Here is a 14,491-nt window from a genome sequence, read left to right on the forward strand (position 1 = left end):
TCTTTATTATTAGAAGTTAGAGAATATCAGTTGCGTATAAATTATTTTAAAGCTGTAAAACCCCAAATCTCATAGGTTATTAAAAAACATTAAAAACCTTTTTTCCCTGACCATGCGGTGCGGCCGTGGAGTGAACAGCACGTGAAAACGACTTTGCATATTGTAGCGTCAAGTGGCGTCCATACGCCGACGTATTGAATATTCATGGATGGCGTTCCACTGCCGCTGACCGAAATGATGGGATCCAGTTAATTTTCACCTTTATCCCGTTTACTTTATCCTTTTGATATTTCAATTTTTTCTTTTGTTCATTTAATATCTTTATTTTGAGTGAATATTTTTAACAGTCCATTAACAAAGTATGAACAGCGAAATATTAAAATGTCTAAATTAATTTAAAACTCGGTACGGCTGTTTATTCTTTTAAATAAAGCTTATCTCCGCACCATTTCACGCAACTGCGTTATTAATTTTAAACAGTATATTTATTTTTAAAAGAACTTAGGAAACACTAGGAATTGCTTTGCACAGCAAAGCAATTTTAACCTTATATCTATGTTGTAAGGCGGTTTAACGCTTACAATATTTTTACCGACAATGTTCTCATTTCTAGCAATATTGCTTGTAAAACATTTTATTAAATTCTAACTCATCGTTGAGGATTATGTGTTTCTTTTATTAATTTTCAACGTCTGCTGGTAAACCCAAGAAAAATATGTAAATGAAATGTTGTGTCCCTCCTCGCTTAAAACATATCTTAGGAAATGACCTTTTAGCAGTCATTACAGATGCGTACAATCCTCAATGAGATTCCCGACCAAAAAAATAACTTAAATAATGTAAATACAAAATGCAGGTCACTAAAATACTATGCGATTCCTCAACCGTTGCACAGCGACGGGAAGATATCCTTTCCCCTGAATAACATGTCCTTGAAGTAACCATATTCAAAAGGAATTCTTGTTATAAAGCCAAATACCAACTCATGCATCCTTGGACTTAACGACATAGATCCATTCGGAATGTTAAAAAACAACTTAGATTAAGTCGGTATCAATAGAGATCATAATTATAACCGAATGATATATGATCAAAGGGACTCTGAAGCGCAAGATTGCGTGAAGAGATTGATTAATGTGTAGCGGGCGAACCAAACATGCAACATGAAAGGAACTCGGCTTATAAATATTTATCAACATCCCTCGCATTCTCATAATACAGCCTAATGGTCTTGTTATATTATGGAGCATTCAATGATTTTTAATAGTTGTGAAAATATGAGTTTAGGTAGATCAAGTGTTGGTTGCGGTTTCATCCGTGTGTATCGGTAGTCTTTCCTGCTATAAAAGTCTGAAACCCTTATGCGATTCAAAACGCCACCTAAATAACTAACCAAAAATGAAAAATATATTATTTACTCCCCATATAAGAAAATTATTGAGACCAAAAGGCGCTTATGGCGTTAATCCGGGACCTACTAACCGGACCTAATCTACCCGTGTCCCAAATTGCATCTACATCTATTTTGCCGTTTCTGAATTTACTTCTAACAAACACCCGAACGTCCAATAATTTCACGAACTTTCGCATATATAACTTTAGTAAAAGTAAGATAAGATATTAGTAAGATACTTAGTAAGATTTTGAATGTTATTGTCCATTTTCATAACGTAAAAAAAATGTACGAGACTTTGTACTGAGAGTACTTGTACTGACTACCGAGACGAACGGTCGCAAGATCAAAACCCTATGTCTCCGACGTTTCTAAAATTATGTAAGTATTCTTTGTGAATTATCGTTAGCTTTAACGGCGAAGGAAAACATCGTGAGGAAACCTGGATATCTGAGAAATTCTCTATAGTAATTTTCAGGGTGTGTGAAGTCTATCAATCCGCACTAGGTCAACGTGATGGCCTAAGGCCTAAGGCCTAATCCCTTTCAATAAATAAAAAATAAATAATAATGCCCAGCAGTGCGATAATATATAATACAGGGCTGATATTATTATTATTAAAAAGATTTGTAGTTAATTTGGTAACATAAATCAGTGAATCACAAAAAGAATGAGACTCGCCGAGGTTCACCGCTCGTGCCATAAAATGTGTGCCACTACCGATCTGGGCTTTCAGGAGTTCCAATGGTCAGGGACAGTTCTGCGCAGCTATCTGTATATGCCGGTATAAGCATATACAGGGACGGAGGCTTGCTCCAATGCCTGCTCGGATGATACTATACTCCCGAATGCCGACATTGGGCCGTAAGACCGGTGAAACGAACATAACCGTTCCATTCACCCCCCATGTGGCGATAGCGATAAGGTGTTTTGACCACGCGAGGAAAAACGGGAGTTGCAGTGGAAGGTCCGTGTTGATATAAATCAAGTTAAAATTAAAATCACAAATTTATTTCATTTCTTGGATTATGACACCACTGAATGATTTCTTCTCGTACCTACAATATAGGGTTATTCTGTCTCTGTAAAATCTGAGTTAAAATATATCTTGGTAAAACTCTTAGCTAGTCCGCGGTACAAAATCAAAAACTATATTTTTAAAAATAAAGTTACACTATAAATGTCATCATAATACCTAATTTTGCACGCGGCTCCGTTTGCGTAACAAAGTTTCTCTGGGATTAATATTTTCCTGGGATAAAAGTAGCCTATTAGGAAAAAAAAATATCAAAGTATGTTGGGTAGTTTTTGAGTTAATCAGCGCACGCAGCGGAAGCTCTCAAAAGGAATAAATTTTCCCCGTTTTTGCAACATTTTTAATTAATGCTCCGCTCCTAGCTGGCCTGCTGGCCTCGATAAATGGGCTAGCCAACACTAAAAAAAATTTCAATTAGAACCAGTTCTTCCTGAGATTAGTGTTCAAACAAAGCGTTTAGCTTATATTAAAGGTTACACATCCACATAAAAGTAGTTTATGTTGTATTAATTTCCAAGATACATCCACGAGTAACAATTTTTCAGCGGAAGCTTGCCGGATATGTAGTTAGGGAGCGGAATGGGTAAATGTGTCAGAACACGCCATCCCACCGTCGTCGCCTTTCCGTCGAGTATAATAAACGCGCCCTGCATTTAGTGCCACGGAGTGTTTTGATAGCGAAGAAACACGTCTATTGCGGAATGCGCTTTGCGTTACTTTAAATTGTTACGTAATCGCTGAATATCTATTTCATACATTTATTTGCACAATCTTCATCCTTTTCCATGGTGTATTATTTCGTTAACATTATTGTCGAGTACATGTAATTTATTTTATACAAATCAAGAAATGACGTGTCGGAAAATTGGCGGCCAAAAGCATGTCTAGATCTAACAATGAAAGAGAATAATATTATCCATGTAGGGTTTGGTTAATATGTAGATAATTGCCTAATGTTATTAGTATGAATGTAAAAACCTACGATGACACAGTTCTTTCCTATAAAAAGACGTTTCTTGTTAAAGTTAGGTCAATTTTCAATACAATATATATCAAAAGACTATATATTAGAAAGGGCTTTGTGGAGTAATTAATTGTAGCCGGTCATCGACACAGTTCCATTTTATTTAGTGGTAACCCCAGTTCACTGTGTACAAGGCGCTTGTCGCAAAACCTGTTTAGTGCTTCTCAGAACTTGGTTAAATTATTTAATTCGCTTGCGGCTTTATGCGAAAGGTGAATGCTCCAAGGCAATAGAATTGTTTATTGAAACTAACAAGTGACTAATAACATAATTTCTTTAACGATGCAATATGCCTCACATTGCATCGTCTGAAAATCGATATTCCTAATCATTATTACGTCTAAGAACCGGACACAAGTTTCTATCATGTTGTTCTTAGATCATTTATAATATTGTTGCTTCAAAAATAAAGACGTAAAAGACAAATTAATATCGTTTGATTTTATATTTGTACAGACATGTGCCGGATTGATCTGACTTCATAGTTTCCACGAAAAATATCAAACGCTCCTTGTGTGGTTCTGAATTAATGGGTGTTTAGTATAACGAAATGTTCGACTGAAACAGACTTATTTGAGGTTTTGGCAATTTGCTGACTACCAAAACGTAACAGTTAAACCGTATATAATTGAACTATTTCTCCCATAAATTATTTATGCCCAAAAACCGAAATGATCGAGCCAGTACATTTAGTTTGATAGGCTCTGATTCATCGTGACTTCAACTAATCTATTTGCTAAATACAACCGACATTCGGCCAGCTTTTATTTAATATATTATAGACCGAGACAGAAGATGCATCTGCTCCACAGAAAACCATTATTCAGACAATTTTGCTACTTCGTTATGGGTTTTATAGGTGACAGTAATAACTAATGACACAAATCACGTGACACATTTGCTATCAGCTAACCTAATCTACAAAAAAATAATACACTTCGAAAGTTACATACAATTTCTAACGGCAGATAACATAATAACCAAATTTACAACATCCAAAATGTTCACTAGTTATGCATTGTTCATCTATTTGCCAACACAACTAAGTTACACTACTGCTAATCCAAGAAATTCAATCAGGGCACACATATCAAGAGCTAAATCAATTACGCTAGCGGCTACCACTTGATTGTACAATGTACAGTCCGCACGCCAATCTCTAACGTGATTATCCACGTGTAACGTGAGCTATACACTGAATTGTTTTTGACTAAACTCATCAACGCCCCTGGGGGTGTGGCGGGTTTCGCCTAACTTAATTATCTTGACTGACTTTGACTGCTGTCATCGTGAATAAAATACGCAGTTCGGGCACACAACAAGCGCTGCTCCCTCATGTCATATTCCATAGAATTTTGATACGCTGTCAGATTTATGTACGTTCCGAGTACTGGAATTTCTGCGGCTCAAGTTTGATTGTCAATTAATATTAAGTTTACTTACGGAATGTAATCTTCTAGCAGCATCGTGTATGGATAGTATGTGTGTGATCTTGTACTTGTCGAGTTGTACTGTGTCTTTGGAGTCCCGGTAGTTGCCCACGTAGAGCCCGGGAAGCACCTGCCAAAAAAAACTTATTATGCATTTGTTTTAAATCTTTTATTCGCGGGGAAAAACGCGTTATCGCTGTCTTATAATAATAGTCTTTAGATTATGTTCTACAAATTGTTAGTTCATTTTATTGATGTGGCCTTAAACGGACAATTTATATATAATAATAATGGTCGATTCGTAGTTACGGGTCAGGTAGTTAAGGCTTATTTGCAATGCTGCTCGAGCACCGAACTAGTATCGCAACAATAGAGGAATTTTGAAATTTGCAAGTTAAGGCAGGCGACAGCTGGCACAAAACATGACGACACAACACGATATAATAATATCATGTTTTCATTACTTTATAAATATACAATACGCTGAAAACTCAATGGCGAAGTTGATGATAGAAATTTTAACAAACTGTAGCGGCACAAAACGGAACTTTTCCCCTTCTCGTTAATCCATTTTCTTAGGAACCACATTTTCTCCTACATTTATGTTGATAAAAAATTACAACACAGTATAGTAAAGGAAAAAACATAGCTATCACAAAAAAGGCGGTAAGTAGTCCGTATTAATACATAAACTAATACTATCAAAGATAGGTATATACCATTTAAGGTATAACGCAAAACCAACAAAAATGTGGAAGCTTAAATACTATTTCAACCTTCCCTCCTTCCCAACTAGCAAAGCCGAGCGAAATCCTCAACATTTCACTTCAATAAATGAAATCTTCGTGCCGCGATTTTGCCGCAAATATGTCTAAAAGGATTACCATCTTGGGGAAGCCAATTTCATGTCTTTAACCTGCCTGTGTGAAGTAACACATTTTTCTATGAATAAGGTTTCTAAAGTCAATTGCTTCGCTTGAGTTTCGTGTAGCACAAAAGGCTTACAGCTTTTCATTGTAACTATTTCCTTTGTTACTCCTATACTATGCATGCCGTGCTTGAAGTAATAATATATCGGAATACGGTATTATTTAAAAAAATAAGTATGTGTGATATTTTTAGATACAAATGATAGTCTGAAATTTGTAACCGATGGGGATGGTCTGGGATTTCACTCTCCATTACATCATGGGACGAAATACGTATTGCAAAAATACGGTATAATAATTACGTCTGCCTATGCCTTCGAGGATAAAAGGTCTGTATATGTGTGTATTTACATAGATATTTACAATACACACCATATATTTACTGCAACACATGTCTAATAAATCATAATCGTCTTTCTAAGCGCCTCATTATATAGGGATGAGTGGCAATACGTCTTGATGCCAGTGAAGTGCAATCTACAGCGACCTTAGAAACCGGCTTGTCAGTGTTGTTAGACAGGTATTGTGCGACTAAGAGTATCTCTCTAGATTTCAGATGTTCGGGTAAGATAGTTGTGGATTTTATACATTTAGATATATCAAATTTAAATAATAAAAGAGAGAGAGTCTATTTCAAAAAACTCATTTGATTATAGCCTTACAAGTATGTTTCCAAAATTTTAAACATCCTTTTTACTTTTTCCTGACAGTGTTTTTGTTTGGTTTTATGCTTAATACTCGAAAAGGGTGAAGAATTTTTTAAAGGCCTTGGATCAAAGTGTAGTTTTACTACGATATTACGACTAGAGATAAATGGAGCAGTTTAATAATATTATAATTTAAAATACTCAATTGTCCCATAAGTAAGGAAATGCTTCAGAATCGGCAGTTAACCCGTTAACCAAAAGAAAAAATTACTTGATCTGCAAAAAATGAAATTTACTATTCTGGTAAACACGTATAATATTATATTTTGTTTTAGTAAATGTAGGTCTTTGTTTTTCAATCATGAACCTGCCTTGTCACTGTGGCGACCTTTAGTATTTACTTTGTAGAAATAATGTTTTAAGGGCGATACACATTTTATGGTTTTAGGGGAGGGGAATTGTAAATCAAGTTCACGCCTTTAAGAATGCAAGTCAACATAATTCTGACAAAGGTCTTTTTATAAAATATTGCGACTTTAAAAAAAGTGTTTACTGGGATAACATTTATAGCTCTAATATTGAAGTATATAAAACGGCTATACCAGCCAAAATGTGCTTCCAGTATTGCTCAATGGTTAAGACAATTTAAATGGTATAGTTAGTTAGGTATAGACCGGCCATCAGGGCCAAATCTATGTGAAATGTCCGTGTGGCAAGATGTCACAAGGGTCACATTATTAAAAAATAATATATTTACAAATAATATGCGCATTAAAAAAGTGCAAATTATGATATGGAAAAAATACAAAGTATTTTACTTTGGTGTTTTGATATTCACATTGAGTAATCATTGCATGTTGTAAAATTTTTGTATCACAATCTTCCCAATGACCACTCTGTATAATTTTAGAACTCTGAGAAAATTAGACGAACCTGTCCCTATTTCACTATCAAATTTTAAGTTAACCATATCCAAATAAAATTTTAAGAAAAATAAATAACACAGGAACGTCCAATGCCTAATGATATACCCACTAGAATTGACGAGAAAATACTACAATTATGTAATCATAAATCAAAGTTATACCAGAATCGCTATTATAAAAACTCTAATGTAATGTGATATTCATGGAAAAGTGTAATGAAGTAAAATACCACTCATTGTGGAGTGAATCATGGCATGACGGGGGCACTGAGGTCGGCATGACGAACATTTCGTAGACTATTGTAGTTAGTTATAAGAGTTATGTCGACTCTATTAATCATAATGACCTGCAGAGGTTTATTGCAGACAACATTAGGCATCGACACGCACACTAAACATGCTATTAAAAATCACCATCGAATTTATTCACAAAGTAATGTTATTTCAGAAGCATATGAAATAACTGCCTTTTGTTAAAGTTGACTTGGTTCAAGATTTGTGCACAATTTAAAAACGTTACTTATACAAAGTATTTATTTAATTTCAGTATCCATGCGGATTTTTTACATTCACAATAATTATACCTATTCGATATTTTCATTATTATAATATCAGCCCTGTATTATATATTGTCCCACTCTACTACTAAAAGAGGGATTAGGCCTTAGTCCACTACGTTGGCCTAGTGCGGATCGGTAGACTTCACACACCCTCGAAATTCATATAGAAAACTTCTCAGGTATGCAGGTTTCCGCACGATGTTTCCCTTCACCCTTAAAGCAAGCGATAATTCACGAAGAATACACATATAATTTTAGAAAAGAAAAGTCAGAGGTGTGTGCCCTTGGGTTTTGAACCTGCGGACATTCGTCTCGACAGTCCGTTCCACAAACAAACAAACAAATTTTCATTATTATCCAAAGAATAAAGCTCTTTTTGCAAACATTTTTACTTCGTGATTAACGCTTTATGGTTGTAAACGGAATAAAAAAGTTTACAACCCTCTGATTCTACTTGAGTGAAGTTTTATTGCGTCTATAAATCTGAATGCATTGTGTTTTTCGCTATTATCATTTAATAGGTTTTATATTTTATTTCCTAGATATTCTTGAAAATTTTCCCTAGCTGCGTTCAATAAATTAAAATTATTTATAATGTATTAAAAAAATACTAATGCACATCACCGTAAACAATCTCTAATATTTGCATTTCTCATTAAATTTCGGATCTTAATTCGATGGCTCTGTTTTAATATTTTACAAAACTGTTCGCGAATTTAAGCAAAAGGAGGAATGTAAATTCGTTTCCTCATTAACAGTGTGAACAGAAGGTATTGAAATTAGACTTCCTAATTGCATTTTTGATTGTACTTTTTGTACAGAGTTAGAAATGCTATATTATATAAAATTAAATCTATTTATTTGTCACCATTTCAAACCATTTTCCCGTAAGTTTAGATATGAAGGTTATTATAAGTACCTATAAAAAAAAACAATAATTGCCACATAGTAAAAATCAAAAATAGAAATATAATAAATTAATATCTTCCAGAAATAATATTATATAAAGTTTTGTATTGTGCCTAATAGGATTTATTTGCCTATTTAGACCCCCGTTGATCGTTCGTTACAAGGAGGCTGACAGCACTGCGATCAAATAACAAGAATCCTTAGGGAATAAATAAGTTCCTTCCATATACCCCCCCCCCCCATTAACTACGAGAATGACAAGCAATGCCCAATAACTACCGCAAGCTTGTATCTACCAAAACTATCAAGATAACGCATGATTCATAAAATCTTTCGTAATATTGAGGTTGTAAATGTTTTTGTTAAGGTTTGTTTAAATTTTTATGAGACAAATAATATAAAACTTCTAGAGACCGGAGGAAATAAAAACCTTTGTTATTTGATACCACGGTCTTAAAGAAATATTTGCGGATTAAAGGATAGTGAGCAATTATAGTGCAATGAATGCATCAACAGCTCTTCAATGTTTTTATATCCTATGATAAAAAACTTAAAGGAATTTCTTTCCCGAGCTAATAAGTTTTTACCGTGGTGTTTTCTAAAAGAAAACCTTTGATATTTATTCAACCCTTTGGTTCACTTAAAAATTACAGTTTTTGCATAAATATTTAATAAGTAACATTAAAACCAGTATTATTCATGTTTTTAACTGTATTACCAATAATGAAATTTAATTAATTATTGCCAATTTCGTAAAACACGTGGCATGAATTATTCGCTAACGTTGCATATTTTCTGGATATCTATATTGTTTATAAAAAAGGCAACAGAAACATCTTTGGATAATTATGCCCCAACAAGAATTTTATTTTACTATACACTGTATCTTACAAATAACTTGATAAGAAACTGTAAATCGCAAAAGTCCAATAAGTGCTTTACTTGGTGACCATCAATGGCGGTAGGAGATATTTAATTAGATTTTACCTTAATACTACATAATGGAAAGCCGACAGGAATCATATATGGACCTTTCGCTACTGATGACTATACAAAAGACTACAGTAACAGGCTTCAGTGGATCATTGTGATAGATTTAATTTTTGAAAGGGATCAGAAAATGTTTATATCGATGTCGATTAACAGAGGCCGCACACGCAATCTAATATTGGGGAAAGACAAGGCGTTCAGAATTTAATTTGGCTCCGGATGTGTAAACAGGTGGGCTTGGAAGGGGCTTGGCGATGTTTTCTTACTGGCGAGCTGTCTTATGTCAACAATTCTATAGATATTTAGACTTTCTTTGGAACAAACAGCTTATATTACACTTTTGTTTTTGCTCTTTCTATTTAGCGATTTTATGTTTAAAAATAAATTATTAAATTAACTAATACTTAAATAGTCAACGTCGACGTAGTTAGTATATGTACTTTCATGCAAACGTCTTATATGCCTATTAATATAGGCTTTTCGACTTTCCTTTACAATATAATTATAAAAATAAATAATTTCTCGTTTTAGAATTCCGAAGTCAAATTCTATCCACAGTGCAGCATACATTATATGTAAACGAAGATTTAGTTTGCATACCGTTTCCCGCTATCTATGAAAGCAAGACTTAAGTAATTAGGGTAAAAGGAGTTCAACATTACTTACCAGGTTACAAGACCATGTATAAACAATCTGGGTAATATTTGTTTAGATTGAATGCATTCCACATCAAATCCTAGTTAAGTAATTGACGTCAAAACATTAAACATATGATCCAATTAGACACATGCGATTGTAACGAGTTAATTCATAATTGTACAGACTTGTTCACAAATGCATGGAACAAGAAAGTTAATACTCACAAAAAATATACTTGCTACCGAAAAATTGGTAGACTGCTATTATGAAGTAATTATTGTCTGCACCTTGTATTTATATAATTATATCTTGTGGGGAAAAGTGATTAATCGACTAAACAGTATGGCATTCCGGTGTAATGAAGCTTTTTATTAACGAAATATTTATTAGAATCCATCCATAATTCCAAAGATACCCTCTCATCTGTTTATAGCCAGTATATTTATATAGATATCGCAAAATACGGCCATTTGCAATGTGCACTGCGCACTGATCCTCTTAAATTGTGAATGCAGTCATGCGAAGCAGTTGATACGTGCACTATTGAATATTATCGAAACTGCAAACAGTATACGACATTGATGTACCATTTACCCACATACAGTTATATCGTTACCACAAATCGCATTCAACACAACTATCCCACTGCGGATATTTTCGGCAAACGTATATCATTCGTATTACATCATATTCGTAGTACGATCGAAGTTATTGCTGTTAGGCACGTTGCCCATTTTACTACGGCCCTATAGAAAGTATGTCGGATTTCCATGCCACCGCACAACTGTACTGCCTAATCGATTCACTGCTGTTGATAACTGTGGTATCGTTAGCTGTAGGAACTGATATGTCGTGTGAAATGCTAATTAAGGGAGGAATGTTTTAGTAGTAAAGTCTTTTGCTACGAATACCGGGTTCCCTTAAATTATTCTCAAAGCACAAAAGGGAAGATATTTTCAAACGACCACTTTGAATATCAACGGTCCAAATCCACTATGAAATGATTGCCCAGGTGCTAAGGATACACTTTTTATCTACAATGTTTTGAATACATTTATTTTCTGCATTTAAATAAAGTAAAAATTTAAATGCAGAAAATAACACATGTAGGTTTCAGATAACTTATTCTAAAATAACCCAACAAAGCTCGGTTCCTAGCTGGTTGAGCCGCTTGGTGTCTCCTCAACATCAGCTAAGGCAAGGGTGCGGTTTGCGTAAAATTATTCATCCGACCTTTGTAGCTTAGTTAGGAGATGCCGCCTCTTTGGTTGAATACTGGCCGTTATGCTCCGTTTGTTCGAAACGGGCATACGACTGTCATATTTAATTCATATATTCATGAAAATTTCTTCACGTCAAAAACATCTTTTACATTTTCCTGCAATCAATCCTAATTCCCTCTTAATTTTTCTCCCTTTACCTCAACGATCCTCGCACCTCATCCTGCCGCATCACCCGTGGACGGCAACCGGAGCATCGCCTAGTATCCCGGACCTCCTTTGCGGTGTGCGCCTCCTGACTGTGGCTGCAAGATCGGTGAGTAATTTTTACGCAGTATTACCTGGTAGCCCTTGCTCTCCTCCCTTGAGGGGACATGGTAGGTAGTACCTGCTCGGCCTTGCATTTCCTTGGCCCATTTTCAATTTTCTTTTTCTCGTTGGTTGGGCTATTTACACGCCCAACCATAGTTTGGTCCTTCGGAGATCCGCATAGAATCACGGAATATTATTGCATAATATTGTGACTAAATACGTAATTTTTTGGTATATTAATCGTCATAATATTTTGTTGTCAAATCGTATTTTACATTCATTTTTGTAAAAATGGCTTCTTTTAATTTAAAATGCTTATTAGCGAAAAAATGTATTTACTTCCAACGTATGAACCGACTTCACAATTTGTCAATGACCGTTTCTGAGTTAGACGTAGCATCACATGAGCATTTTATGACTGAATCAGAAACCATTGATGATATACGTGAGAGGTTTAAAACTATTGTATACCGGATTGTAGAGCTACAATTACAAGCGAATCCGGAATTGAAACCTGATTATTCAGACTGGTATGCATTCGAAATTTTATACTCATATATAAAAAGTATGCGTGAGGCTATCGACAGCGCTACGGATTGTCAGGCAGAGTCGAGATATATTTCTTGTGATCCGCCGCTAACATCGCCTTATATCCCAATACCATCGTTTAATATTCCTTTCGTTGTTGGTACCGTCGAACCGTGCATTTTTAATAATTTACTATTGAGCGACTCTCAATGTACTGCCACGGATACAAATACACAACAGCATATAGATGGTGGCATTATAAATAAGCAACCTGCTTTTGTTATGACGTCCCCAGATAAAAACAGTGAATCGCATTTTCAAACAGTTGTAGGTCAAAATGACATTCCTGTTTATCCAACTAGAAATGAACAATGTTCGTACTGCAATGAATTTGATCATCTTTTATTTGAATGTACAAAATTTAATATAGATTCACCTCAACTAAGATATGATTTTATAATATCTAAGTCCGGTTGTGTAAACTGTTGCAGTTTTGATCATACCATTTCATATTGTCCTTCATCTACTTTTTGCGTAACATGCTATAAACGACATCATACTCTTCTACATCTCGATGTTCATAATTTAAATTTATCACCATTACCATACATGTCACTGTCGCCTCCCGTTGAGGAAGAAAAATCCGGAGAGTCAAATATGGATAATGATGTTTGCGCTGCAGACAAAACATGTCCGACACTTGTATCATCCACAGCTGACATTCAATCTTTAATTGACTCCTCTTTATTTTTAAATGTGAATAAATATCAAAGCGTTGCTACACCGTTAGCACCATTGAATATGAATGCTGCGCTTAACACCGATTATAACAGATATTTTGTTAATTTTTTAGTCCATAATAGCTTGCAGAATAATTTACTTTCTGTACTTATAGTCCCGTTGAATAGTACTTTTGTCTCGGGGTATGAATTTTCTCCGCAACCAACTTTTGGTTACGCGTACGCAGACACTGTGTCTCGTTTTTATTGGAAGCTTGATTACTATACGCAGGTTTCAATGCTATATTGTAAAATAAATAAATTTATATCTCCCGTTTGTGATAATGATAATAACATTATGTCATTTCTAGCGGAATTGCCGTTGGGTAACTCTACCAGGCACATTCCTGGGAATATTGGCATGTCACTGGACATTCAATCATTCCCATTTACTTCTTTGACAGAGAAGGTTTATCCCAATTTTCGTTCTCCTCTTCCTTTGCCGATTTCGTTTGGTCACATTTTGTTAGGCGATTTGTCTCAAACAGAGTTTAGTCTTCGTACAGACAAAATAATCAATAAAACCTTAATTTATTGTGATCACAATATAAACAATAATTTATTAACAATATTTCCACATTCGGAAATTGTGAATGCACTTTATTACATTCCCCATAAAACTGTTTCTGACACAATTAGTATCACATATTGGTCGATATTGGTCGCTAATACCAAGTCTAGTACTAGAGTTTTGTTCAGTAACATCGGATATGTAGAGCCTAGTCTGCTCTCTGATTTATTTTTGTTATTATTTGACTCTATCAAATTAATAAATTTGTCTGATGTTGGTATCGTCGATGTATTTAAATGGAGCATCCACTGTGCTTCCATTATGACGATTATTTTAGATTTTTCTAGAAATCAGAATAATTACGACCTGAGAATTCATGTTATATTTTGGACCAACTTCAATTATAACTTTTATTCCATCATAATTAAGATACAACTTAGATGCATCGTATGCAAGATACTGACATACTTGATAAGTTTGTTCATAAAAATACTACATTCAGCCGCTTATGTGATGTGGTACACTAATTGCAAGTTGTTTTCTACTAAACCATAGTTGTATAATATAGACTGCGGTGATATCGCTTCTAGATATATTATGACTATTCCTCCTGATAAATTGTCGAAATTCATAACATTGCGAAATGTAAAATTATGTTG

The 14,491-nt window shown here is 34.6% G+C and overlaps 1 protein-coding gene across 3 annotated transcripts in view; it reads right to left on the reverse strand.

Annotated features, from left to right (window-relative positions):
* The window catches only part of LOC115439997 (dual specificity protein phosphatase 22), a 49,569-nt gene that overhangs the window by 26,249 nt on the left and 8,829 nt on the right, over positions 1-14,491 (reverse strand). For all 3 annotated transcript variants that reach the window (XR_003938322.2, XM_030164107.2, XM_030164108.2), the window contains exon 2: positions 4,897-5,013. Coding sequence is in view for 2 of the 3 variants with exons in the window: in XM_030164107.2 (XP_030019967.1) it covers positions 4,897-5,013 (117 nt within the window). In the remaining variant the exon portion in view is untranslated. The remainder of the gene's footprint in view (positions 1-4,896; positions 5,014-14,491) is intronic.

Source organism: Manduca sexta, chromosome 15 (assembly GCF_014839805.1).
Source record: "Manduca sexta isolate Smith_Timp_Sample1 chromosome 15, JHU_Msex_v1.0, whole genome shotgun sequence".
Taxonomy (NCBI): domain Eukaryota; kingdom Metazoa; phylum Arthropoda; class Insecta; order Lepidoptera; family Sphingidae; genus Manduca; species Manduca sexta.